Raw genomic sequence first — 24,354 nt, 5'->3', positions numbered from 1 at the left:
AGATGAGAAGATATAAATGCGAAAGAGCGAAACAAAAGAGTTAAAAATAGTAGACCGGTTACGTCAACCGGTCCTTTCCAGGGTTCCAGGGCTTCAGGACTGGTCAGTGGATATATATACACTCTCCCAGGACCTATTAAACTCCTTTTTCTCGCAGTCCTTCCAAGGAATGTCTACGAAAGAGAAATAAAGTCTGCGTCAACGTATTCACATAAGAGCCTCTAGAAAGGCCAGGTACCTGTATGTATATACAATGGTGGACAGTGGTAATGTACGTACAGACCATGAAGACTGTCGCAAAGTCTGACCTCGGACGACACTGTAGACATTTCAGTTGACTAGACACATTTTTCTCTTTGGACTCTAATTATAAAGTCTGTAATAAAGTTTGATAATTGTTTTTGTATACGTGATGCTCCAAGGAATTTATATCAGGTATTGATTATTGTTCCCCTGATGTATATGTGTGTATATGACTGTGCTGAGAACTACAGGTATTTCGAAGTATGATATCGGTACGATTGCGTCACTGGCATTCGGTTGCTGGTGAGTCAGAGAAAATCGAGCTCTCTGCTTAGCGACACTGATTGCTCGTCTCCCATAGTAATACCGACGTCCAATTAGCTATTCGATGCCTTCAGAAATGAATTTACCTACGAATATGTCGTTCATTTGATGAATACCATCAGCTGTCATGTGCTGCTTTGTATTATATCTTCATTTGTTACATCACGAACGCCTTAGCACATCCCATTGTTCTGTGTTTTAACTTATTGAGATTTTTAGTTATGCTCTCTTCCCACATCCTTGCATTCTAATCACTTGTAATGCTTGAAGAGTTATTCTTTGTAGTTACAATTCTCAGAGTTTCTTTAGAACATTTCTGCAAGAAACAAAGGAGCGATCCTGCATTTCTTTCAGGGTTAGAATCATATTGGATAGAAAAATGTATTATTTAAAATTATACCAGTAACCTTGTTGATATATTCTGTTATATCATTATATCCATTTGGAACGGGCTAATAAGAAAAGAATATAATAGGGTGTGATGTCCTGAAGAAGGCAAAATGTCCATCTATTATTATCAAAAATTTAGTTATCCAAAAATTGCCAAATTTTTTCATCTAGAGGATACTGGGCCTTGAGTCGGTCCATCTATAAAGATGACCACGAAATATAAGATTAATCGAATACTCTATGACCATCTGTGAGCAACCAGTTTTTCAATGAGAACAAAATTGCATGTCTGCCAGGAATACACGAGTCTTTACAACATCAATGAATTTTCAAGTGCAGAAATTTAAATTAAAACGGGATCGTGTACTAGACGATGTCCAGAAAGTGCAAGGATCCTCACTGTACAAGAAACCGGAAAGATAACAAGAGAGGAAGTTATGTGAGTGAGAACAGGAAGAAACCATCAAGGAAAAAAATTCGTACTGTGAATAATTCCCATAATCCTTCAAGACACAGAAAAATGAGAGAAAATTATAATAAAGAATTTAATTGCGGACCTGTTAATGAAGGTTTTTCACCTTGTCCATTTGTATCTACTTCTCCACAGAATTACAAGTCAGTGTAAATTCCTTGTTACTTGCTGCTTTTCATCTAGTATGATGTCATTCTTGTTTTTTCTCTAAGAAAGGGACCTTCCACTGGAACACATAGAGTGCGATGCTCCAAAAAGTCAGGAAACCATAGCCCACAGTAGGATATGATTTTAATAAGGCATAAGTCAACTGCAATTTAGAAATAATTCAAGATGTATTTCATCAACAATTCTGTCTTTCGCAGAAAGAGAGAAAGAGAGAAAGACTCAAGGATCTGGAAAACAAAAAATAAAAATATTTGCTGTTCCTGTGTCGATAGATTGAAAATGGAAAAGAAATGTATCTGTGGATTAATGGCAAAGGAATTTAAAAACACGTTGCCTTGCAAATGTGGAAAAACTATTAAGAAATCAAAGGAGAATTATGTTCTCTGTCCTTCCTTCTCATTTCATGCTCATTGTCAGTGCCACAGTCACTGTGATAAGTATAGTGATAAAGTCAGAAAGGATCACTCATGCGAGTCTAACAAATCCACAACCTCTACCTTTCATAAACTGTGCTCTTGCTTTAGAAGGAAATCAAACTCCACGCTATCTCAGTTATCATCCACACAATGTCTCTGTAGGGATTGTACAGTAGGGTCATCTGAGTTCTATAAATCTTCTGAATTTCATAATACTCAAAACCCTCATGAAACTAACAAGAAAAATGTATTATATCCGCTTGAAAATATTCACAAAATTGAATGCTGTAAATGCTTACAAGAGAAAGTAGATACATGATTATGTATCATTCTATTATATATTATGATTTTGTGATACTAAAAACATTTTTATTCAGCAGGATATGCCAAACCAGTACAAAGAATCCTGTTGTAAATGTATTAGGAAGAAAACAAAAATCTGCACAAAACCATCTTCAGAAAGTACCAAAATAACAAAGTGTAAGAAAACAAAAAGAAGTAAGAGAAGTCGTTATTCTTCTTCAGAGTGTAAACGGTATGGTCCCAATTACTATACATATTTCCTTATATAACTCTTATGTTTGACAAAACTAAAATTTAAAAAATTTGTAGTAGATCAATTCGTGAGAAAGGTGGCGGTTCAAAAAGCTTTACACCCGCTGCTAGCTTTGCCTGTGTCCTAAAGGAACGTGAAGAAATTAGTCCATTACAGAGTTCACAATCTAATAATACGTGAGTTAAGCAAAGAAAAAGATAAATTATAAATAAAATATTAGCAAGACGTTTCCTTATTTGTATTATCTATAACACGTTCCTTGAAGGAATAAGGGTAGCAGTTCACTGACCCTGGAAGACAATCAAGCATCTTGCTTTGAGTGTCAACAGAGAATTCATAGGCCTGAAAAGTTAAGTAGTCAGATAATAGTGTCTACTGAGGAAACAGTAAGAAGAGATGAGAAGAAGAAGAAGAGGAAGAATAAAGGAAGTAAAGTACAAGGGAGTAGAAGTACCCTGATGGGAGTAATATTTGACATCATTTTTTGGCCATATGCATTTTGGCCTGGTCGAAGAACTCGTGGTCAATTTTACAGGACAGCAAGCAAGTAATCTGAACAGGTACGAATTGAATAATAATGATTCGTAACTGTGTGTGATAAAATTATAATATAGAAGCTCATCGATGTGTCTTCAAATTTATTAGGTAACTCCTGCATTGGACATAAATAGATACTGTTATTATTACGTGTATCCACAATACAGACGTATATTATATTACACGAATTGATAGCATAGGATATCGCCATTTTGCAGATGCGTTAAACTGTCAAGAAAGTCATTACCTGAGTTGCTTAAGTCGTAAAATAAAATTAAACACCAAGAGTATATCATAGGGCGCTAGTAAAAAATGATGAATATGAGAAAACCGAGGCGTTTGTCTCACTCTCCGAAAGGCAGTGATCATGGGCCAAGCAAATCTCAAGGCATTCGTTACATATTCAATTATTTTCAATACACTGGAATGCTTAGTCCTTGTCTGTCCTTAAGCATGCTTACTCCTTTTCTTTCTATCCCTGTGTCTTCTTCTAAGCACAATATATTTGCTGATCTTTACGTTGCCGAAAACATCAAGGATTCTGAAGGAATTCACTGAGGATACAAATAACCTCGAAATAAAAAGATAGTAGCAAGCACGTGAATCAGAACGAGGATATCGCGTTGTTCAATGGAAGAGCTCATCGTGCACTGCGTCTACCAGTGTTCCTTAGTTGTTTCTCGATTTCAAATTGTCGCAGATCTGCTCTTTGGAGGAAATCTTGTCGTTCTAAGTAGCCGTCCTTCCCCCTGTTATGAGAAGTGATTTCTTCCTCCAGGTTTTCCTGTTTCTTAAAATTATCCCAGTCCAATTTAGATTTCTCTAGAGTGCTGATCTTTGCCTTTTTGCCAAGTTGTCCCAGAACTGAGGATATTCCACCCAAGCCAGAACGTGCACTAACCCTACCCCAAGATGGTCGTCCTGTATGTGCTAGTGAAGGAATTGATTCTTTTATGGAACTCTCTGTGGAAGATGCACAGAGTCTTGCCTCTGCAGAGTCAATAGATACTTCCTTTTCAACTTTAACCTCTTCTCCAGCAAATTCAAATACTTTTGTTATCTTCACTTTTTCTTCCACTTTTGGTTTTATGACAGGTGGAGATTTGTCCCTTGAACAGTTTGTAGAATTTTGTAGTTTGGGTTTTGGAGTAAATGCTGCATCTTTCATAAAATCAGCCCACAGAGAATCTGCTTTCTTCCTTTCTTCTTCTTCAGACAATTGCTTCTTCTCCACTGGCACCTCATCAATTTCTTTTTCTTTTCCCTTTGTTGAGCTTTCTTCCAACTTTCTTTTCCGATTCCGTCCTTTGCCCTTACTTACTGCACCACGTTTCTTTTTCTTAATTTTGCCACCTTCCTGGTTCTCGTCGTTTTCATTTTCTGCACCACTTTCAGCATCATCTTCTGAATCAACTTCTGACACTGGATCATTCTCAGCTTTATCAGGAATGTAATCTTCATCATCTTCGTCAGAGTCAGAGGGTAATTCGTGTTCTCTCGACATGTTATTCTCCTTGAATTAAGTACCTTAAACAAACAGGCAAATAAAACTACAATGACACAAAAATAATGTTAGGCTATGATTCGCAATGATACTGAATCGCATAGTCATCTATGGATCCATAATTATATTTTATTCTAACCTTTAGTAACAGACAGTTGACAATATTAAGATGAAGGATGAGTAGCTACAAAACTTATCGTCTTTCAATCAAATTAAACTTTCATGAGATGCTCTAGTAAGTATCTTTTTGGCAAAATATTCTAAATAGTATTTCCAAAACTACATACAATCACTACAAATTACGTATGGAATGAGCTTGGCTTTGATTTTGGGACTTGGATTTGGAGAAAGATTTAGAGAGAAAAGTTCAGTGTCTCCATCTAAACCAAATATAGTAAACTAAATAGAACGACCGACAAGCGAGTCGGTAACGTAATTCGCGCAAAATAAAAAAATATCAAAATTGAAGAAAAATATTAATAAACCCTCGCCCATGGATTCCATCTTTTCATAATTTCTCCAGTCATTTTCCCAAACAATATAAGATTGATATTCGAATAAAATGAAAAAAATATAAAAAAGACTTCTAAGGCGGAAGAACAAGAAGCAGGAGACTAGAAATGGAGAAAACTAGAAGAATCGGAAAACTGGGAAACTGGTAGATAATCCAGAGGATCAGGAGACCAGGAAATTAGGAAGCTGTTCGAGTCTAGGACACTATAGAAAGCGAGGAGTCGAATTGCTAAGGGTTTTAAGAAACTTTCTTCGGTTTAAAACTTTCTGCCTTTGTCCCTGAAAGACTTATTTGGGTATCAAGAAAGATGTTCTGTTCGGCCGCGACCTCGAATTACAGCATGCATAAGGGATCCTCGTTCTAGTGAAATGGATGACTATCGCTCAACGGGGATTTTAGCTGGATTAATACGTGACAAGTCCTTTCTGCCCAAACCAGTCAGAACATGACCTTTGAACTAGGAAGTCGCTCGACGAAATGCATCTGTTTGTAAAAATAAAATCTAATCAAAAACATTGAGTAAGCTAAAGCATCCAATTCTCTCTTGCTTCCATTCTTAATTATCTTTACGCTACTTCCGCGTTACAAACCTATATAAATAAAAATTAAATGCTATTCGTTGGTAAGCGCATGACTTGAGAGCGACTGAACCGATTTGGCTAATTTTTAAAAAAAATGTTCGTAATAGTCCGAATAAGGTTTTTAGAGAAAGAAAAATTGAAAAAGTTGCCCAGAAAATATGGAAAATTCTGGAAAAACTGAAAGTGCTTTTTTCACATTTCCAATAGCTTCACAAACATATTTATTAAAATATGGACAGGACAACGTCTGTCGGGTGAGCTAGTGAAGAATAACGATGACTTTTTCATAATAAATATTACAGATTTTGAATCCAGCATGAGAAGCGAATCTTGCAAAATGACAATATGGCGATCTAAAACATATGTAAAGCTTATGAGTAAGAGCAATAGGAAGTTGAAAGGCGCAAGTTTTGGGCCAGGGCCAATCGCGAAGTGGACTCATAAGAGAGTAAGTGAGACAGGAAGCAAGATAATAAGAGAAGATGATCCAGGTGGTTCCATATGTCGAATTTTTGTAGGAGGAGGAACAGCGAAAGCTCCGCCCGGATCTTAGGACGTCCCAAATCCCACCCTGGTCCATGTATTTCCCCATTCTCCACCTCCATCCAGTAGATCTTCTTTTTCCTCTTCCTCCCACGGGACTTCTTAGCACCCACAGCAATTAGTTCCACCCGATCGACAAAGCTTGTCGTTCCTTATCCGCGTGATCGTGATCCTTGAGATATCGATCCAATATAAGGTACGGGAAGGAAAGAGTTAGTCCTTAAAAAGAAAAGATAAACAGTGAGCAATTGCAAGAGAGGTGGATGAATAAGTTTTAAAAATAATTTTTTTTAATTTGTTCATTAAGATAGAAAAACTCGGACGTCATCATAAGATCATAAATCCCTCGAATTAAGGAAGCCGACGAAGATGCCTAAGAAACGACGTATCTCCACGACCTCCCTCGAAGCCGATGACGAGGATTACGCTTCCGAGGACAAGTACAGCAAGGACGAAGTGGAGAGTAGAGCACCAAGGAATGCAGCAAATGCTAGAGAAAGAGCCAGGATGCGTGTCCTGAGCAAAGCTTTCTGCCGATTAAAAACAACTCTACCCTGGGTGCCAGCCGATACGAAACTCAGCAAACTGGATACGCTGCGACTTGCTGCCACGTACATTGCTCATCTACGTGCTGTACTCAGAGATGACGTTGATCCACATTATGAGAGTACAAAGTCCTTGTCTCTTGCACTGGTAAGCATACCATGAAAGATATTATATCCTGCTCATCCTCAGCATCCATATCGATACTGATCTCGCTCCTCGGTATCTTTGATTTCTTTCACTTCCTCGAATCTGCAAAATTCATATTTCAGTAGCGTCTACAAAATTCGACATTTCCGCTACTATAGTCTACTTGATTAACGTTTCTTTAAAATTTTTACTTAAAACCCTAATAAATATCTAGATTCGGAAAATACGAAATACCAGTAGCACCAGGTGGATCCATTCATTGTCAGCGTCGCGACGTAAAGGATGCCACAATTCTAGGCATCCTCTCTCTGTTTACGTCTGACCAGGTGGACCGAATCACTTTCAACTCCCTTCTTTCCCTCTCGTTCCTCCTCCCTTCCCATTAATTCTAACTTTGTTCTCCCGTTAGTCTTTCTTCCTTCCCTCGTTCGCTTGACTCCTTCAACAAGATGAATCTTTATTCTGGAACAAAATTATTCACAATTTATCCCTGAAGTACCTTAAAACCGACTCCTGCCACATTCATTTTTACATATAAATAAATTATACTTACAATCATCCATTATTCTTTCAGTCCTGGCCATTCGCTATTCAAGGAACTTCCAATCCCATGCTGCTGAACAATGGTTGCAATTCCTCTGGTTCTTCATCATCTCCAGATCAGAATCAATATCGCGGTCAGCATATACCTCACGAGACTCCAACTTCACATCATCATCATCATCATCATCACTTTGGTCATCAAAATCTCTCAATACGTCACAGTCACGATTCGCAAATTACATATTACTGAAGAGATTCGAGAGATCTATATACATAAGTGACAGAAAAAATTGTGTGAGTGCGAGCGAGAGAGAGAGAGAGAGAGAGAGAGAGAGAGAGAGAGAGAAAGGAAGTAAGAAAAAGAGAGCGAGAGAAAGAGAGAGACGGAGGACATATATATATTATAATAACGCCAAAGTGCCATTTTTTCCTAAAAGAGTTTAGACTTGATATAATATTTATTCCAGTGGACATTATTTATTAACGTAATATTCCTCTCGATGATCACTTATGTGATTTGTATAACCAAAGCATAACTGCAGCTAGTCGAATAAAGGATTTATACACGGTGATCCTCTCAGAATTGGGTATCTTATTTCGTTTTGAGACATTGACACATACTGTCCCTGACAGAAGAGAGAACATATCCGGTAGTGAAAATAAAGAAAGAACGGACGTCGGTAATGTTAGGAGGATAAAAGCGGCCAAGTTAAATAAACTGAGTAAAGGACCTTTTGTGTAAACCCAATGCTAAAATAATACATGTATCCCTCTTGTAGGCCAACAAATAGAGAAACTACTGACCGGTATCTCTTGTCATATCGACTGGATGTTTTCACGTTGAGAGAAAGACTAGGAGGAACCTTTTGGTTTTACGTTGAATTAAAAAATCTTCGTTAGTCCTGTTTTATGAAACATTTCGACATTTTTTAGCATGCTTTCTTTCTTTTGGCGCCAAATGTGCAGTTACATGGAGTCTGTAGAAAATTTAGAAAGTCATAACTAACGAAGAAGAAATTTGATCTATTTGTTACGGTATAATGAATTAGATGGTTGAATTCGTTCATTACCGATGCCAGTATCCGCCATATCGTGTTTTTTACTAGCTTTATAATGCTTTATAGCCAGTGACTGTATTTCCTATGAATACTATAAGTTAGGAGTCAAGAAGCGCCTGTGTTTGAAATTATTTGCTGTCGGAATCATTACAGTTAGTTCGAGAGTATGATCAGAGATGGCGTTAGTGGGTATATGATAGCACTGCCATCTCACGTAGAAACGGAGAACTGTTTTATCAATAACACAAATACAAAGATCATACCGACCAACAGAGATTTTAAATACCGTAAGTCGTTAAATCTCAGCATTTAAAAGATTTTAAGAAAGATGGCTACACCGTCTATATCCTTAACGACAATATAAGAAAGTCACGATACTTGATAAAAATAAAGCCAGAAAAGAATTATTTAAAGAGTTATCACAATATTTGTCACTAAAATATAACGTTGAATCAGCCAATTTTACATCGATTTGTCCAAATATACATTTACTCATTGATTCGGTGATAAGCACAAAGTGATGTAAAGATCAAAGTTGAATCATTACTTATAAACGTCGATTGGATCTTTAATTACCTATAAAGATATCATATCTGATACGTAAAATTCGATGATTATTAGTACAGGTGAACTAGCTAAGTAATTCGAGGTGATTTCTAATTACAGGTGCAAAATTAGTGCATTTTACAAAAGGAATAACGAACGATTAAGCGCCAGCGGATTTTTAAGTCAAAAATAACCAGAACGGCGCCTCGGACATTATTATCACTAATTATAAATAGGGCAAAGAAAAAAATGGCTAGCAGAGCGTCGCTAGATAAGAAGACACGCGTTCTCGATCGAACGTCCGTTACTAGTACAGCAAACACCGACAATGTTCTCTCGTAGGACTAGGAGTGTACGCATAATAAGTTTTCACATCGTGTTACAGAGTCAGATAAATATAATTAGAAAAGAGAAAAAGAAGCCTAAGGAGCAAATCACTGTAGGCAGGGTAAGATTAAAAAAAAATTAAAAACTTGATCACCGTAGATGGCGAACACGCGTAAAGGAAAAATTATCGTCTCGAGTTTAAAGCTCTTTTATCCATCGATCAGTCACGTCGTTGCGCAATTTGACAATAACGTAAGAAAATGCCGACCGAGGGTGATATCCTTGGCTGATCTGCTGATTGCGAATGCTCGCAATCTTGCGTTAACGCACCTTGCGTTAGAGGACAGAACGAAAATTTTCAATCCGTTGTAATATCCATGTTATTACACAGGAAATTTCGTGCACGTAAACAAGTCAGCATGTATGACGTAGAGTTGACGATACATAAATATATATATACTTAAGGCCAATAATAGCACTAACTATAATAATAATAAAATAAAGCAAAAGGGATTGGGCTTGAGAATGCGATTGTGACTGAGAATAAGAAGAGAAGGACAATCTCCGAGAGTGTAGAGACTCGTGGGAATGGACCACGAGTGCGTATATATATATACACAAAGTACAAAAGGAATCGGCAAGGCTCTGGGTTATTGGAGTCGTCGTTGGCCCAACGTCCCACGCTGGCCATAAGATAAGGTCCAGGAATGCACCTATTTCATTTGTGTCTTGGTCACAAGTTCACCTAACCTCTTTTACAGGACGTAGAAAAAGAAATCCTGAAGGCGGTCCCGGGGATCCAGAGGTCCAGGAAGAGTCAGAGAATGCCGGGGTATGTTAGGTGCGTTAGGTGCGCCCCTGATTGTGAGTGTCGAGCAGTGTCGGCTCGTAGCCTCCTTCGGCGAGGCAACAGCGAGTGCAGGTGCGCGCCCGCCAGTCTGTCGCCAGGGCCTCCCGTCTTGCCCTCCCGCACTACCTAGCCCACGCTATGCCCAGCTATGCCCTCGCTCGCTATCGACTCCAAACCACTGAGCAACTCCGTGCAGCACGGCTCCTCCTTTTCACCGCACCAAACGCGAACAAACGGATTCACGAAGGCTCTGGCTGTCCTTATCTTTTTATTCCTTTTACCCTCTTCTCCTCTTCCTCCTATTTCTTTATCTACTTCATTCTCCTCTTCGTCTTACTTTTCCTCTTGTTTCTTTGGTGGCTTACAGTATATACACACTCTCGCACAGTATATTCTCTCTCTCTCTCTCTCTCTCTCTCTCTCTCTCTCTCTCTCTCTCTCTCTCTCTCTCTCTCGCTAAAGATCACTGTATCTCTGTCTACCTTTACCATTGTAAGTGACTCGCTCTGTCCGTTCTCAGGTCCATACAGGTTCGTTGAGGTCCGTCCAGTTTGGCCGCAACAGGTAGTAGGAGCTCCTTGGGAACGCGACTCCGCCACCTACAACTTTAAGAGCAAGATGTAAGGAGCGAAGAAGGAGAAAGAAGAGAACCTCTGAACCCTGTGTGTTAAGGCAGGCCTGAATCGTGCCCCACGGCATGTTCAGAAGTTTTCCCACAGGGTAGAACTGAAAGATTGGAATTTATATAATTATTATATAAAAATGAAGGCTGCCGATTTGTGATCATTGAGTGCGAGTGAACTTAAAATGTTTGAGTTAAGATAGCCATCGATATATTCGTACGCTCAAGTAGCTTTTTAGGCTGAGGTTTATCGCGGTCGCCACCTGTGCCGGCTAAGATCGCTGAACAGGTGTCTCAAGTGCGTTTCATTAATTATAAATGGAAAAAGTCGCGAGGTTCAAATAGAAGCAGCTGGTCGTGACGATCAGTTCGCGACCACCTGGTGTCTTCCTACAATGATTTTCCGACAATGATTCCGCACCGAATTTGACTAAATCCTCATTCGCAAGGCGTAAACACAAGATTTCTCTACGTCCTTGCCGAGCTGCTATACCGCGGTAGAAGAAATGCACTCATAAGAATGACGAAACAGGTGTGCCAAGTCTATCGCTAGAAGTCAACAGGGCCGTGATAGGCGCTACGAGTGACGGACGCAGAGGCAAACGGATGGATGGACGGACACCTGCACGCCTCCGATTGTACGTAAAATTATAGGTAGGTAAGGCTATAGGTGGAGTCTCAAAGTCCGTAAGCGTTGGGTACGTGCAAGTAAGCCAGTGTATACGTTCTTACAGTGAGTCTAGGTAATGGAATGGGGGATGGCAAGGCGAAGGAATGAGCGGAGCGGCGGTGGTGGTGGTGGTGGTGGTGGTGGTGGCGGCGGCGGTGAAAGAGGCGCCGTGATTCAACCAAACGCGCAGGTGTGCCGCAGACTGGCCGGCGCCTCTCTGGAATGCGTCCTCACCCCGGTCCCCGCGACACCCAACAACTTCACGGTCCTCCACGGCTACCACACCGAGCAGCCAGTCTACCAGCAAGCCAGCCAACCAACGCTACCCACTCTGTTCCCACTCCGATGCCACTCGAGAGTCTTTCCATTCTGTGGTACCCCTCTCGTCGTCCTGATCCCCGCGCATCAACGCTCGACAAGATCTCGTCTAGTGGAACTCGCTCGTCTCCTGCTTGCCCGTCCCGCTCACAGCCCTTGTCCAAGGGGGGGCCTACGAGACCCGCTACGTTAGCCCCGGTGATCAGGCGCGCACACTCCACTCTTTCTCGATCCCTCTCTCACTCGCCGTCTCCCTTTCCCCGAGGTCCTGGTTATACGTGCCCTCTCTGTCTCGCACGGACGTGAGCGTATACACGAGGAACGATGTTACGTCCTCACGGCAATCAGTGCAGCTGGCCACCAACGCGTTCCCACGGGGCCAAACCAGCCAAGAAGCCCTGCCTGCTATTTCGTCTTGGACATCGAGTCCTACAACCCGCACCCGCCTCGAGGCATTCCTCTCGCGCGGGATTCCTCGCTCCCATCTCCATCTGCGTCTTCCTCTCTTTTTCCCCGTCTCTCATCACGACTCCTCGAGATGCCAGGGAACGCGGGCCCAGAGGATGGCCCGGCGTTACTCGACGACTGGCAAACAAGCATTTATCTCTGAAATAGATGACAAAGATTTTTTCTGATTAGGCGCGCAGCTGTGCAAATAGTATAATAAGCGGTTGAACCATCGCTAGAATTAACAGACGGACGTACGTTACCACCGATGGAACACCTCGGTTCAATGTACATTACGTTTTCACAGGATCTCATACAGCCGGTGTGCTTCGAGGCGACATCCTCAAACGAAAATAGTCGATAAAGCGTGCCGGGAGTCAAGGGGTCATTGGAAAATGGCGGAAAGCGAAGTACAAGCAAAATCGAAGAAAAACAAAGGGCCAATGCACTCGCGCTCATTAGGCAGGCAATCCTAATCCCAGCGGCAAAGCCTTCCCGGCTTGGTCATAGTTAGCAGCCAGTACAGCCCCTTGGTGCGAGGGATGCACTGTATGGAATGACTGTGACTATATCTAGACGAGGAGGAAAGAGATATGAAGTGTGTGCGGCAGTGATAGGAGGGGTTATAGTCCGTAAGCAGTGACAGAGACGTAGGTAAGGGGCCTGAGGTGCAAGGGGACGAGCGCAGCTGAGGGGGGACCAGGAGGGGGCAGGGGCAGCGGGATGAGGAATCGGAAAGGGAGACTCGCCCCGGCGGATAACACGTGCAAGGCGCACGTGCACTTGAGGTCCACTCGGCTGTTAGCCGGCGGCGCACAATCATTCGATGCCAAGATACACTCCCCGGAATAATTTTCGACAGCCACTGGCAAAGCCTCCTACGAAGCAGCATTGCCACGTCGGTCACACGCCGCCACGCGCACCCCTGAAATTCACTATTGGCAAAAACATTTCCATGAAAATTTACTCGAAAAACCTACGCGTCTTTGATAACAAATAATATCGCGCGACCGTCAAACAGTGCATTCTGAGTTCAGTAGCACTCATGACTGACAGATTGGCATATCGATAGAACGCCTTTGATTGATTATCGTTAACGTACGATCCGATTAGAGATTACGTTTCAGGGTAACTCGTACCACTTGTTTGTTTACCTTTGATTCGATTCTTTCATAGATACAAACGTAGCCGATGTCTGCGAGGCAGGAAGATACACCCAATAGGCAGTTATGTATACGAAGCAGTGCAGGCAGGAAGCACACGATTACCTCGTGTACTCGTCCCGTGGGTTCCTCAGTTCTCCTTCTCGTTCTCAATTCTCGTTCGGGCAGCTGTCGCCGGCTACCACGACGAACTCGTCCGATTATTGCATACTGACTTCCCAGCAAGAAACACATGAGTTATTCTCTTGCTTCACTTGGCTTACCTTGCCGGCGTCTGACGCAGCGCTGTGCCAAGCTAAAAGGAAAGAAAAAAAAGAAAGAGATCAGACTGGATAAAATAAAAAGGATACGAGAAACAGAAGATAACTCAAGGTATAATCTTAGAAGAAGAAAAATAAAGCGGACTCACTGCGCGGCTGCTGCCACGGATGCTACGGATTTGATGAGAGCGAGAAATGGAGATTGAGAAAATACAGAAGATTTTGTAAGGGCAAGCACGTAGAGGCGGCAACGACGACAACTAAGACACGGAGCGTCTCCATGAATCATTCATAACTCATGAGATAATAGCGGTGACGCTCAAGTCAGCTGTTGATGAATGCGTCCGTGTCCCGCTTCCTCCCCCCCTGCTGCATGCGTTGATATAGAAACTGTGTCGTTTAAGCCGCCCGGTTGTGGCTAGTTGTGCCCAGTTATACTATATGTACTATTTATCATTCAGGCATAGTGAAGCAGCTTGGATGTCTGGTACGAGGAACGTAACGAAGTTACCTCTTGCAGGTGCGCCTTTACGCTCTAGATATGACAGTTCAGAGAGAAACCGTGATTCTCATAGAGTTCATAAACGAGGTCAGCTCGTCCATCGTCCATCCTGTGATTCTTTGTAACGATCATCTGCTTGATAGCTGGGGAAATTTCGTTCCGTCATACTCTAAAGGACATCTGCCAGGTGTTAATGGGCTCGAGGTACGTGTCTCGCGATGATTCAAGGATCGGCTAGACCCAGTACAGATTCGAAATCCGAAATCATTTGAGATTGGCATTGATGTTCTTGTTGCTTTCAGTGCTTCCAGTTCTCCCACTGTATTATAAATGATAGTGGAACCGATGTTGATGGTGATGGTGACGCTGATGGTTGTAGTGGTGGTAGCCGTGATGGCTAGTGGCTGGCGCCGGCGGACGTTCAACAATGGCCTTTCCTCCTTTCCCCTCGCTTCGCTTCTCTTTCTGTTTCTCCTCTTTCACTCCTCGTCTACGTTCGCGCAACTCGCCGAGAGTCCTGCTTCTCAAACACCCTCGAGACTAGTGATGGGTTTGAGTGAGGTGACTGGGTGAAATAATGGCAGGGTCTAAGGAAAGTAAGAAAAAATTGTGATGATGTATTTGTCACTCTATTTATGTATATGAATATACTTACTTTAGAGATTATTACTCCGTTCCTTATCCAGATTCATGGAAAGTCATCGGGAGTCAGATGGAAGAAAAGTGATAATGAAATCAGGATAATTGTACGAATTTGTTCACGAGGAGGTTACTCGATAGTGGTTTAGTTCTGTTACTCACGGCTTATTCTCTCGCAGCGATTGCGCCGTAGCACCGGTGACGGGATGGTGGGGGAATCTAGCGACGGTTATAAATTGACGAGAGTGAGGGGCGGAGACCAGTTGACTTCGATCCCCCAGTAGCAGTGGTGACAGTCGAATATTTTTTCTACTTCTCTTCCTTCTTTCATTCATTCACTTCTTCCAACGAAAACCAGTGCCTGTTATTCCCAGGTCACTTGGAATTCCGTTCTGTGTGGCATCTCCGAAGTTTCTCGTCGACCTGGATGAAACGAGGAGACAGCAGGGAATGAAGGAGGAAGTTGATGAGCAATGACGCAGCCATCCTAAAGACGGCTTTTACCAGTAGTAAAAAAATAAAAAATAAGAAAGCTGCGCATATGCAGTAGTGCGTGAGCCTTGTACGGTCGAATCAACAAGGTGGGGTCTGTCAAGTTTATAAAATAAAATTCAACGGGAAGTGTACGGAATAAATGCTGGTTAACTGGAAGAAGCTGTGCTAGTGAGGAAAACTAAGGAAAAATCGAGGAGACTGATATACCGTGTTTGATTGCACCAAAGTTTAAGGCGAAATAGAAGGCTGAGTCTGGTGTTGGGGCTGGGGCTCGGGCAAGGGCTGTGTCGTGGCGAGGGGTGAAGCGTCGGGGCGGAAGAGTGAAGAGAGAAGAGCAGAGCCGCTAAAGCACTGGACGGACGATCGATAAGAGGAGAAGCCTCAGAGGGAGAAGAGAGTGGTGCAAGCGCCGAGAGAATCATTATGAAGGCGATGGTGGTGAGTCCCGTGGGAGGCAGGGTACCTCCGAGTCGTGGTGTACTGCACAACGGATTAGGAATAAATGGCACGAGACGAGACCTGGAGGCCGAGGAAGTTGCAGCCTACCTGACAAAGTTGCGTAGCCTGGTGCCAGACATGCCCAGGAAGAGGAAGCTGTCGAAGCTTGAAGTTATCCAGAGGGTCATCGAGTACATATGTGATCTGCAGAGCACCCTGGAGGAGACCAACGTCCAGGAGTCAACTGGCACCAGTAAGTCATCCTCGAGGCAACCGCTTCAGCCACTTCTCAATGTCGCCGCCACGACTGTCACCATTGGCTCTGTCACTGGGAGTCCTAGCACCGTCGTCAACAACCCCGGAACTCCTGGTAGCACAGTAAACAGTAATAATACTGATAGCATTACCAGCAGAAACACTAAAGAAACAATGGCGACATCGATGAGGGCGATGCCCATGGCGACGTCGACGCCGACGGCGTCTGCGTCAACAGCAGGCTCATCTAGAAGCACCCTCGTTGAACGGTGACCGACGATGCAGGATACGTCCTCGGGGTTGTCGAACACACAATCATCCCCTATAGCCTAGCCGTGTACCGTATATCGGCCTGGCCATTCTCTTCTATCGTTTCTGTAAATATTGTATATATAGCAAAAGACTCATCGCATTCCTTAAGCATCAGGAACTCCGTCACCTTTTCCCTTCATATTCTGTTAACCCTTGTATCCCCCTCCTGTCCCTCCTCTATTCATCCTCTCTTCCGCTTAACCATGATTTTTACATCCATCTCTTCTTGTAGTCTCCGATTGAATATCTCTTCCTCCGTTCGACGCCATAGTTGTCCATTGTGAGGAAGACGCCTAGTTCCATCTGATAGGAGAACAAAAATTATATAATTATTTACTTCACGCTTGTATATAGATTCTATAAAAAAGAACGAATTGGTATCATTATGGACTTGGTTACTGTAAGAATTATTATGCCGCCGCTCTTTACTCCCGAACTCTATTACTATTATTATTATTATTATTATTATTATATTTGTTATCACTGGATTACGTTATTGTTTTATTTCTTTATGCGTGTGTGTATGCGTGCGTGCGAAAGGGATGAAGTGACGAGATAGTGAAGAGTGGATATATATATATATATATATATATATAGAGTAGAGGGTTGCAGGCGACGAGAGGGAGCATAACTATTGTATATTCGCCAAGACTGAAAGGCTGTAAATACGCGATAATTAGACGCGATGATGATATGGTATGATGAGCGCGTTAACTCCCTTCAGGAAGGACAGCGCGCATGTTCAGCCAGTAAAATAAAGAGAGACGTTATGTCCATAAATAAAACTTATGACTAGTTTACTTATCATTGGCATCCCCGTCACCAACTAGTCTATAATTTTACTTGGAAAGTGTTTGATGAGAGAAAGTATAACGTTCGTGTTGATGCTATACTTTTTGCTTACTCTGACATATAATTTTACAGCTATTTCAAGATGTATTCGGTTCTTTTCTAAGTTTATAAGGATTACTTGATTCTCCATATTCTGAGAAGTCGACGTTATTGCTCGAGGGTGTTCTAGGGGTGTGCTAACTCAACGAATCTACGGTTATTGATCCGACGCTGCAGCCGTATAGCCTTCCGGGTGGGTCATATGCGCCCACGTGCGCCTTCCTCGAGTTACTGGCAACGTGGGAACACTCTCAGACCCATGGGAATATTTGGGGAAGATTGAAGTATGACGTGTAGGGAAGTGCGTGTGGAATTCATTGTCCTGTCTCCTGGGTATCGTGCAGAATTTCATACTTGTATAGGTTGTATTCTGTAATGAAATATTTTTCTGTACTTGTCTCTGATCTGAAATTTACATGATGCGTGTATTGTATAATAAGCTCGGGGCTCGGGATCCATAAAAGGGCTGGTAGTATTCCTTGGTGGTGCGTTTGGCGCCACCTGTGCGATAAACCTTGAAACTGTTAGGTAACCTTAAGACTGTAAGTTTATGTTTGAAGACAGGAAGCAGTATATTATTTTTTGTATATACAATGAATAAAGAAACTTACAGATTTCGTGAGATTTTAATGATGAAATTCTATTAGTTATTTCTTCGTGGTAATGACTTTGAACGATTTCTTAAATCACTGCTATATCAGTTGTAGGATTTCATGTGGTTTGAAGGAATGCTGCAAAGATGACGTTGTATATATTTTCTGATTTGCCCTGCCCTCTCGAGAGATAAATTTGAAACTGAACTTACATTTTTTTACGCATGCAGTGGATTAATTTATTTTATCTGCAGGAATCTTATATGAATTGTTATAATAATTAAAAAGAATCTATAATTGTAAAGTATGGCTGGTGGTAAAAATGCACAAGGTGGTTTCCAACCAGTAAGTTTAATTACAAATTATATTTATATAATTAATGTGTTTGTGAATAACCTATATGTTTAAAAAATCATAGGACTCTGATGTTCATATAACTTATGAAGATCAACAAAAAATTAATAAATTTGCAAGACAAAACGCGAAACTCGAGGACTATAAGGAGGAACTCAAAATAAAACAGGTAATTTATATTCTGGAATGTTCTTCTTTGTGACCATATATGGTCACTTATACAGATGATCTAAGGAAGTCATTTATTCTACCCATGTATAAATGACGTTTTTATAGAATGACATTAAAAGCTTAGAAGATGCTTGCGATGAGTTATCTCTATTGGATGATGATGTGAAAATTCCTTATCACATTGGAGAAATCTTTGTCGAGCAAGATCTTGAAAAAACGCAGGTAATTTGTAACAGTCATTAAAACTTTGTATTACTTTCTTAATACAATAGTATATTGAAATCCTATAATAATATTTTATAGAAATGTTTAGAAGAGGCAAAAGAGAAAAAGAAGGCCGAGATTATGATTCTTGAAAGTAAATGTGCCGATTTAAAAGTGCTGATGAGTGAATTAAAGACTCAGCTTTATGCAAAGTTTGGTAGTCATATCAATTTAGAAGCTGAGGAAGAGTGATATAACAATTTTCTGAATGCAAGAAAATAATACATTTTCATTTTTTATAAAACCTGATCGAAGAGAAGTAATCTTAAGAAGAACGTTTACCAAGGTTGTTTCTTCCCAATTTTGTATTATAAGTTAATTCCAGTCACTGATAATAGTTCATACTTGTTGTTATTGGTATCTGTAAATGCTACCTTGTATAACATGCTTCTTTATCATAAAGATTATCAATAAATTTCACTTTTGAAAAATAGGCAGTATATCAATTCTTTTATGTATTTTCCAAAAAATATTTTTAAAAACTCGAATAATTACTATCTATCAACAATTCAGAATATAGCATTAACAAGTGTATAATGATCTATCAATAGTATCACATGAAAATAGAATAAATTCCCTTTGGGCGTATAATGGCCTCTGCTAAATGCTGCACCAGTATTTGAAAGCTTGCCAAATTGTTTCGAAGCTTTCGTCTAAGAGTAACTTGAGATACATTATTAGATAAAAAAATCTTCAGCAATTCGCCAGCAGGACATGTGTATAACAACTATTTAAGTAAATCTTAATAAACTAAACCATCTCACTAGTAGCAACTACTTACTAGATACACGTGTCTCTTTTGCAAAAATAGGTTGTTCAATGACTCAGTCACAACTAAATATATCGACTTAGAGAATTATGAGTTAGGAAAAAAAAAACATGAAACTAGTAACTGTGATCTAGTTCTGGGTTCCCTAGACCATTTAAAACTTTAGCTCTTTTGACAAAAGACAGTTATATATATACTCCAAATAACGGAGATCTGCGAGCAATAATAATTGAAAGCGATAAAATTAAAATAAACCAAAAGTTAATTATTAAACTTCATTAATAATTAATTTTTCTACAATCTTATTGCTGTGATGTAACAGTTTTAAACATAAGTATAGCTAGTTTCTAAAAAAAAAGGGATAATTTTTTTTTAAATTCAGAATTGCGAATATTATTAATTCCTTCTCTTAAAGACAATCAACTGTATATTTCTGTTATCCGACATTGCTACTATCATCTACCATTCACCTTCCGCCTTCCACCATCCTTGCACAAGGTAATTTTAGTTTCACTTCGTAGCTTTTCTATTCTATTCGTCCGGCCGCCTAGCCATCCTTCTTCTTAGTGCATGGAGCAAACAATACGGCACTGCCAATTTAGTGTAGCTCCGTTTGTAAGCGAGGAAGCAGCACCCGAACTGTCGTTGCCTGGACGTAGGAAGTCGACATACAGTGTCTCTTGAACGGAGCAAAAAAACTGAATACCGGCAGACATAAATACATCTCCGCCAGTAAGAGAAAAGGAGGTATTTTCTATAAAAAAAGAAAGAGGTAATACTATTTGAAAAGCCATCTCCGTAGACAAACTTAGAACAAGCGAGTTCATTAACATTCATAAGATAATTGCTAACATTTCGCAGGATCTAAACATTCCAAATTAATTCTTTAACTGTTCTCCAGTGACTCTACAAATGGACACCAAAAGACTAATCTTGCTGCTAAAGGAAAATAATAAGTCCCATGTAGGGTATGGTTTACAAAAAGAAAGCGAAGCTCTTATGGGTCATATTTTGAAAAATATGTCAAACTCTAAGCTACCAGAATTTGAAGCAGAGATGAAAAACTCTGAGGACTCTATATGTTATCGTGAAGAGGGTGAATAACCGGAAACAAGATATACTTATCTAATTACTTAATACACTTATAAATTAACATTTAATTATTTATCACTACATTGTATCTAGGTAATCAGCACTTTGTCTCTGGCGACGACACAGAAGCCATAGAATCTTATACAAAGAGTCTGGCTTATGCAGATAATCAGGAACTAATGGCTTATGCTCACGCAAATCGCTCAGCAGCTTTATACAGAAAGCAAATGTTCAAAGAGTGTTTGATAGACGTGGACACTGCTCTATCCTTAGGGTATCCTGAGGAGAAACGTCAGAAGCTAACGGAAAGGGGAGTAAAGGCACTAGCAGAGATACAGAAGAGATTAGAAATCGAAAATTTTTTACCAGAAGAAGATAATACACTGGGAAGTATATTTGGGGAGAAAGACAATAAAAATAACAGTAAGAAATTCAAGCTGATAAAACCAACCGAAGAAAAGATAGATGTTCCTCCTAAGGATAATGAAATCATCAAAAATGGAAACATCAATTCTACTTCTATGGAAGCTACAACAGCAAAAACAGGAAATAGCAAGGAACCAAGATATTTGGCTGACGAAGGACACGTTAAACTAGTTTATGGTTCAAGTAAAGAAGCTCCAGTGGCCAGCGATGGTGTGGAAATTGCCTTCTCTGAAAAATTCGGTAGACATTTTATAGCTACAAGAGATTTTAATCCTGGTGATGTTATCACCATTGAGAAACCTTACGCATGCGTGATTTATCAGGAAAGGTAATAAGATTTGTTATCATATAACGCATAGGATATATCAGTTTCATGTTAATATTCATATAAGACATGGAATATCATATATCCATACATGATTACATTATCACAGGCCTTTTTTTAGATTCTACACTCACTGCCATCATTGTTTAACTAGAAGCTACAATTTAATCCCATGTATCGTATGTCCTGTCGCTCAATATTGCTCAGAAGAATGTCGCAAGGCGGCTTGGAGTTCAGTGCATCATATAGAATGTTCTATACTGGCTTTACTTAACAGTCTACTAGGTGTTGATAAGGACAAGATAAGAATGTTGATGAAAGTATTAAGGCTTTTAATTAATGTAACTAATGGTGGTAAAGCAATCGCAGAATTACGTCAGGATATGAAAATTGCTGAATCGAACAAAGGTATTCAGCCTAGTTGAATTTCTTACTTCCTCTGGTACCATTGGAAATCATAATTTATTATAATTTTATTTTTCATGAGTCAGATTTATAACTTTTATTTACTAGATGATAGGACTGCTGGTTTCACTGATGAAGGAATATTAGATACTGCCAGTGCTCGGTCAGCCCTTAGTCTGGCTACTAATATGACAGGACGGCCACTTATTGGAATAAGTGCATTTGCTTGTATATCTGCATTGACTGGAGTATTGTTAGCTACTCAGACAACCTTTTTTGGGAAACGATATTTGATGGAGAATCTGGCGAACAGTGATATTTTTGCGGATCTTACTTTTTGTGGATCAATTATGCTCAGGGCTAGTGTGATAATGTCTTCGAATTGCTTTTCTGTAAGGATGCACTATGGTTCTATAGTTCTGTTACCGATTAAGAATTACAGAAATCTGAGGACCAGGTGGCATGGTTGTTAATTTAATATTAATGAAGATTTTCATTTTGTCAGATACAACAAGAACCATCAATCAAGTCAGGCTCTGGTCTTTATGTAGTACATAGCCTGTACAATCATTCCTGTGCACCAAATACATTCAGGCACTTCGAAGGACTGACAATGATCACCAGAGTTTTGGAACCGATACACCCTGGTGAACAAATATTTGCTTGCTATGGTGCTGATTGTGCTTACTTGCCGAAAGAGGAAAGAAAAAAAAAGCTTATGGAAGAATATTTCTTCGACTGTGAATGCCCAGGTTGTCTAGGAGATTGGCCAACGTATAAAGATATTCTTAAGAATCACATAGGCTCAATAGCAAAAAACAAAGAATTGGTTGAGCGTATAAAACCATTGAAGAAACGTCTCCTGGAGAACAAGTATGATATAGAAGCTGTTAAGGCTATCCTTCGGATACTGCATGGTGAAGTGACAAAACCTTGCGAGGAACTTATTCATGGTCTGCAGTATATCAAGAGTTACTACTTAGGTAAATTGAAATAATTTCTCCTATATAGGGTGTACCATTTGTTTTGTATCATGCTTTTTACCTAATGGAGGAATCTCAAGCTTACTCATCATTTGCTGCGCTTTCACCAAATTATATATGGTACTAGATATATAGCACATATGGTACATTTGGTCGAGTGTGCACTCATCCATATAGATATGCATAAATCATACTAAAGATTACCGCTTCAAACTTAATTTTGTTTGGCTGACTAATAATGTAAAAGCTTTAAGCACTTTCAGTTAGTTAACCAACACTGAAGTCTTTGCTATTATTGTAAAAAGGCTTTCGCTATAGTGACTTGTATAATGCACTGAGCACGTGAGTTGTAATAGAATTCATCGATGCGATCAAGTATGCAGGAAACAATTAGTTAAACTAATTGAACACTTTTGATTTTTCAGATCTATAGAAGAATAATGGGTACCTCATTGTGTTAGTATGTAGCCTATAAAATAATTATTAAATAAAAAAGACAAATTAGAACTTAACTCTTCTTGTGTCGTGAGTGGACTATATTCGTCACCTATTATCTTCCTGTATTTGCTCGAATTCGGCATTCGTATGGAATTTACTACTTTATGTAGCTTGTATATTGCCCATCATTGATGCCTTTCTGACGGTTTAATATTACTTTTCCCATCCACAACACAAACCGATTTGTGTATCTGTAACCCCCAAAAAACCCTTACATGGAAAAAAGTTATACCAAGTACAGGACTCTATTTTTCGCGATGTAGTAAATTTTGTTCGTTTTCCTGAAAACGCTGTAAGACCCTTGAGTACTTGTGTGGGTGAAGCCGAACCTGTGTGGTCAGTGGTGAGGTCGTAGGGGTAGACCGTTGATTTTGGGATTCATACTCTTTCCATCCTTTTTCTTTTTATAAGTCTTTTTTCGAACATCCCTTTAATGCAACTTCGATTCCAGTTGCTCTCTATGATACTTCAAATATGCATTTTGGTCCCGTTTATGAAAATAGAGTGAGACAAATATTTGAGTAGCTATACGACTTTTATCCTTTAGAAGGCTGGCGTATTTTCTGTCAAAATCTTGTAGATTTCATGTATTCATAGACAAGTTACGTAAAAATATTAAGTCGATTTAGAGACAATATACTGTCTTCCAATTACCTAAGAGAAATTGCAAAAGATAAGAAACTTCTATTGAATGTTTTATATTACAATTAAACAAAGTAGAAAGTAAAGACATAGTTACAGATATAATATACATAGTTTTGTAAATGTAGTTCATTTTCTGTAAAATATTCTTACGTTATATTCTTTTTATTTTATATATGCATATTGTTTTATATATACCTATCGTTCAAGTTCTGCAAGCAGTTTTACATAGTGAATAGAGAAATTGTTAATTTTTAATATACATATTCCTTCCTTCCTTTCCTTTTGGCTGTATCCCCAATGGGGGACATGTGCCAGTAACTAGTCCTAATAATCAAGGATTGGAAGTTCGACACTAGATGGCGATGTACCTTGCGAGACGGGCCTTATTCAACTCAGCGTGAGGGGACCTACAAAGTTTATACACCGAATCCGAACAGTGTTGGGCGAAATCCGTATAAATACTCACTTAAGTTTTCATATGAAAACCCATTGGTGAATGCCGCTGGAAGCTGGGCGCGAACCTCCAACCTTTCGGTCGTGAATCCGCTACCC

The 24,354-nt window shown here is 40.0% G+C and overlaps 6 protein-coding genes and 2 long non-coding RNA genes across 19 annotated transcripts; 5 read left to right on the top strand and 3 right to left on the bottom strand.

Moving 5' to 3' along the window:
* The first annotated feature begins 457 nt into the window (after positions 1 to 457).
* On the top strand, positions 458 to 6,139 carry LOC107275065. 7 transcript variants are annotated; one of them, XM_025079892.1, is made up of 8 exons: positions 458 to 1,207; positions 1,297 to 1,572; positions 1,642 to 1,707; positions 1,795 to 2,320; positions 2,391 to 2,548; positions 2,626 to 2,745; positions 2,835 to 3,129; positions 6,008 to 6,139. In XM_025079892.1, the coding sequence occupies exons 2-7, from the start codon at positions 1,331 to 1,333 to the stop codon at positions 3,118 to 3,120; spliced, it is 1,398 nt and encodes a 465-aa protein (XP_024935660.1). In that variant the 5' UTR covers positions 458 to 1,207; positions 1,297 to 1,330; the 3' UTR covers positions 3,121 to 3,129; positions 6,008 to 6,139. The 7 variants fall into 7 exon arrangements, with proteins under 7 accessions (XP_024935660.1, XP_024935661.1, XP_024935663.1 ...); XM_025079893.1 differs by having other exon boundaries at positions 1,292 to 1,572; XM_025079895.1 differs by having other exon boundaries at positions 458 to 1,572; positions 2,394 to 2,548.
* On the bottom strand, positions 3,188 to 4,976 carry LOC107275064 (craniofacial development protein 1). Its single transcript, XM_015754818.2, has 2 exons — positions 4,750 to 4,976; positions 3,188 to 4,633 (listed from the first exon to the last, which is right to left on the bottom strand). Exon 2 carries the CDS (start codon positions 4,608 to 4,610, stop codon positions 3,747 to 3,749), a length of 864 nt encoding a protein of 287 aa, XP_015610304.1. The 5' UTR covers positions 4,611 to 4,633; positions 4,750 to 4,976; the 3' UTR covers positions 3,188 to 3,746.
* A 164-nt stretch (positions 6,140 to 6,303) lies between the features above and the next one.
* LOC107275068 (transcription factor 21) lies at positions 6,304 to 8,054 on the top strand. 4 transcript variants are annotated; one of them, XM_015754829.2, is made up of 3 exons: positions 6,304 to 6,444; positions 6,560 to 6,941; positions 7,516 to 8,054. In XM_015754829.2, the coding sequence occupies exons 2-3, from the start codon at positions 6,618 to 6,620 to the stop codon at positions 7,732 to 7,734; spliced, it is 543 nt and encodes a 180-aa protein (XP_015610315.1). In that variant the 5' UTR covers positions 6,304 to 6,444; positions 6,560 to 6,617; the 3' UTR covers positions 7,735 to 8,054. The 4 variants fall into 4 exon arrangements, with proteins under 4 accessions (XP_015610315.1, XP_015610314.1, XP_024935670.1 ...); XM_015754828.2 differs by having other exon boundaries at positions 6,308 to 6,444; positions 6,556 to 6,941; XM_025079902.1 differs by having other exon boundaries at positions 6,360 to 6,444; positions 6,605 to 6,941.
* Positions 6,330 to 10,708, bottom strand: LOC112493643. Its single transcript, XR_003058158.1, has 5 exons — positions 10,166 to 10,708; positions 7,495 to 7,749; positions 7,176 to 7,403; positions 6,802 to 7,043; positions 6,330 to 6,467 (listed from the first exon to the last, which is right to left on the bottom strand). It is a non-coding gene; the product is annotated as an uncharacterized LOC112493643 (long non-coding RNA).
* A 4,443-nt stretch (positions 10,709 to 15,151) lies between these two features.
* Positions 15,152 to 17,175, top strand: LOC107275067 (DNA-binding protein inhibitor ID-2). Its single transcript, XM_015754827.2, has one exon. The coding sequence runs from the start codon at positions 15,805 to 15,807 to the stop codon at positions 16,345 to 16,347; it is 543 nt and encodes a 180-aa protein (XP_015610313.1). The 5' UTR covers positions 15,152 to 15,804; the 3' UTR covers positions 16,348 to 17,175.
* An 880-nt stretch (positions 17,176 to 18,055) lies between these two features.
* Positions 18,056 to 19,092, top strand: LOC107275069 (prefoldin subunit 4). The gene is made up of 4 exons (XM_015754830.2): positions 18,056 to 18,215; positions 18,289 to 18,393; positions 18,501 to 18,617; positions 18,699 to 19,092. The coding sequence occupies exons 1-4, from the start codon at positions 18,177 to 18,179 to the stop codon at positions 18,849 to 18,851; spliced, it is 414 nt and encodes a 137-aa protein (XP_015610316.1). The 5' UTR covers positions 18,056 to 18,176; the 3' UTR covers positions 18,852 to 19,092.
* A 745-nt stretch (positions 19,093 to 19,837) lies between these two features.
* LOC107275070 lies at positions 19,838 to 24,139 on the bottom strand. Its single transcript, XR_003058160.1, has 4 exons — positions 23,998 to 24,139; positions 23,487 to 23,811; positions 23,173 to 23,348; positions 19,838 to 20,182 (listed from the first exon to the last, which is right to left on the bottom strand). It is a non-coding gene; the product is annotated as an uncharacterized LOC107275070 (long non-coding RNA).
* Positions 20,061 to 23,171, top strand: LOC107275063 (SET and MYND domain-containing protein 4). Of its 3 annotated transcripts, none has more exons than XM_025079888.1 (6): positions 20,061 to 20,200; positions 20,330 to 20,524; positions 20,614 to 21,274; positions 21,381 to 21,679; positions 21,785 to 22,068; positions 22,182 to 23,171. In XM_025079888.1, exons 2-6 carry the CDS (start codon positions 20,341 to 20,343, stop codon positions 22,671 to 22,673), a joined length of 1,920 nt encoding a protein of 639 aa, XP_024935656.1. In that variant the 5' UTR covers positions 20,061 to 20,200; positions 20,330 to 20,340; the 3' UTR covers positions 22,674 to 23,171. The 3 variants fall into 3 exon arrangements, with proteins under 3 accessions (XP_024935656.1, XP_024935657.1, XP_015610302.1); XM_025079889.1 differs by lacking the exon at positions 20,061 to 20,200 and having other exon boundaries at positions 20,341 to 20,524; positions 22,182 to 22,659; positions 23,085 to 23,171; XM_015754816.2 differs by lacking the exon at positions 20,061 to 20,200 and having other exon boundaries at positions 20,341 to 20,524; positions 21,393 to 21,679.
* Positions 24,140 to 24,354: the final 215 nt, after the last annotated feature.

This window comes from Cephus cinctus, unplaced genomic scaffold, assembly GCF_000341935.2.
Source record: "Cephus cinctus unplaced genomic scaffold, Ccin1 Ccin1_scaffold0123, whole genome shotgun sequence".
Classification (NCBI taxonomy): domain Eukaryota; kingdom Metazoa; phylum Arthropoda; class Insecta; order Hymenoptera; family Cephidae; genus Cephus; species Cephus cinctus.
The sequence above is the reverse complement of the archived record's forward strand: the minus strand, read 5'-3'. Positions and strand labels throughout refer to the sequence as shown.

Coding starts and splice junctions, on each gene's coding strand:
- LOC107275067 (XM_015754827.2), top strand. CDS start 15,805: ATGAAGGCGATGGTGGTGAGTCCCGTGGGAGGCAGGGTACCTCCGAGT.
- LOC107275064 (XM_015754818.2), bottom strand. CDS start 4,610: ATGTCGAGAGAACACGAATTACCCTCTGACTCTGACGAAGATGATGAA.
- LOC107275068 (XM_015754829.2), top strand. CDS start 6,618: ATGCCTAAGAAACGACGTATCTCCACGACCTCCCTCGAAGCCGATGAC. Junction 6,942..7,515: donor AGTCCTTGTCTCTTGCACTG/GTAAGCATACCA, acceptor TTATTCTTTCAG/TCCTGGCCATTCGCTATTCA.
- LOC107275065 (XM_025079892.1), top strand. CDS start 1,331: ATGTCCAGAAAGTGCAAGGATCCTCACTGTACAAGAAACCGGAAAGAT. Junction 2,321..2,390: donor GTAAATGCTTACAAGAGAAA/GTAGATACATGA, acceptor ATTTTTATTCAG/CAGGATATGCCAAACCAGTA. Junction 2,549..2,625: donor TCTTCTTCAGAGTGTAAACG/GTATGGTCCCAA, acceptor AAAAATTTGTAG/TAGATCAATTCGTGAGAAAG.
- LOC107275069 (XM_015754830.2), top strand. CDS start 18,177: ATGGCTGGTGGTAAAAATGCACAAGGTGGTTTCCAACCA. Junction 18,216..18,288: donor CACAAGGTGGTTTCCAACCA/GTAAGTTTAATT, acceptor AAAAAATCATAG/GACTCTGATGTTCATATAAC. Junction 18,394..18,500: donor AGGAACTCAAAATAAAACAG/GTAATTTATATT, acceptor ACGTTTTTATAG/AATGACATTAAAAGCTTAGA.
- LOC107275063 (XM_025079888.1), top strand. CDS start 20,341: ATGGACACCAAAAGACTAATCTTGCTGCTAAAGGAAAATAATAAGTCC. Junction 21,275..21,380: donor TGCGTGATTTATCAGGAAAG/GTAATAAGATTT, acceptor ACATTATCACAG/GCCTTTTTTTAGATTCTACA. Junction 21,680..21,784: donor AATTGCTGAATCGAACAAAG/GTATTCAGCCTA, acceptor TTTATTTACTAG/ATGATAGGACTGCTGGTTTC.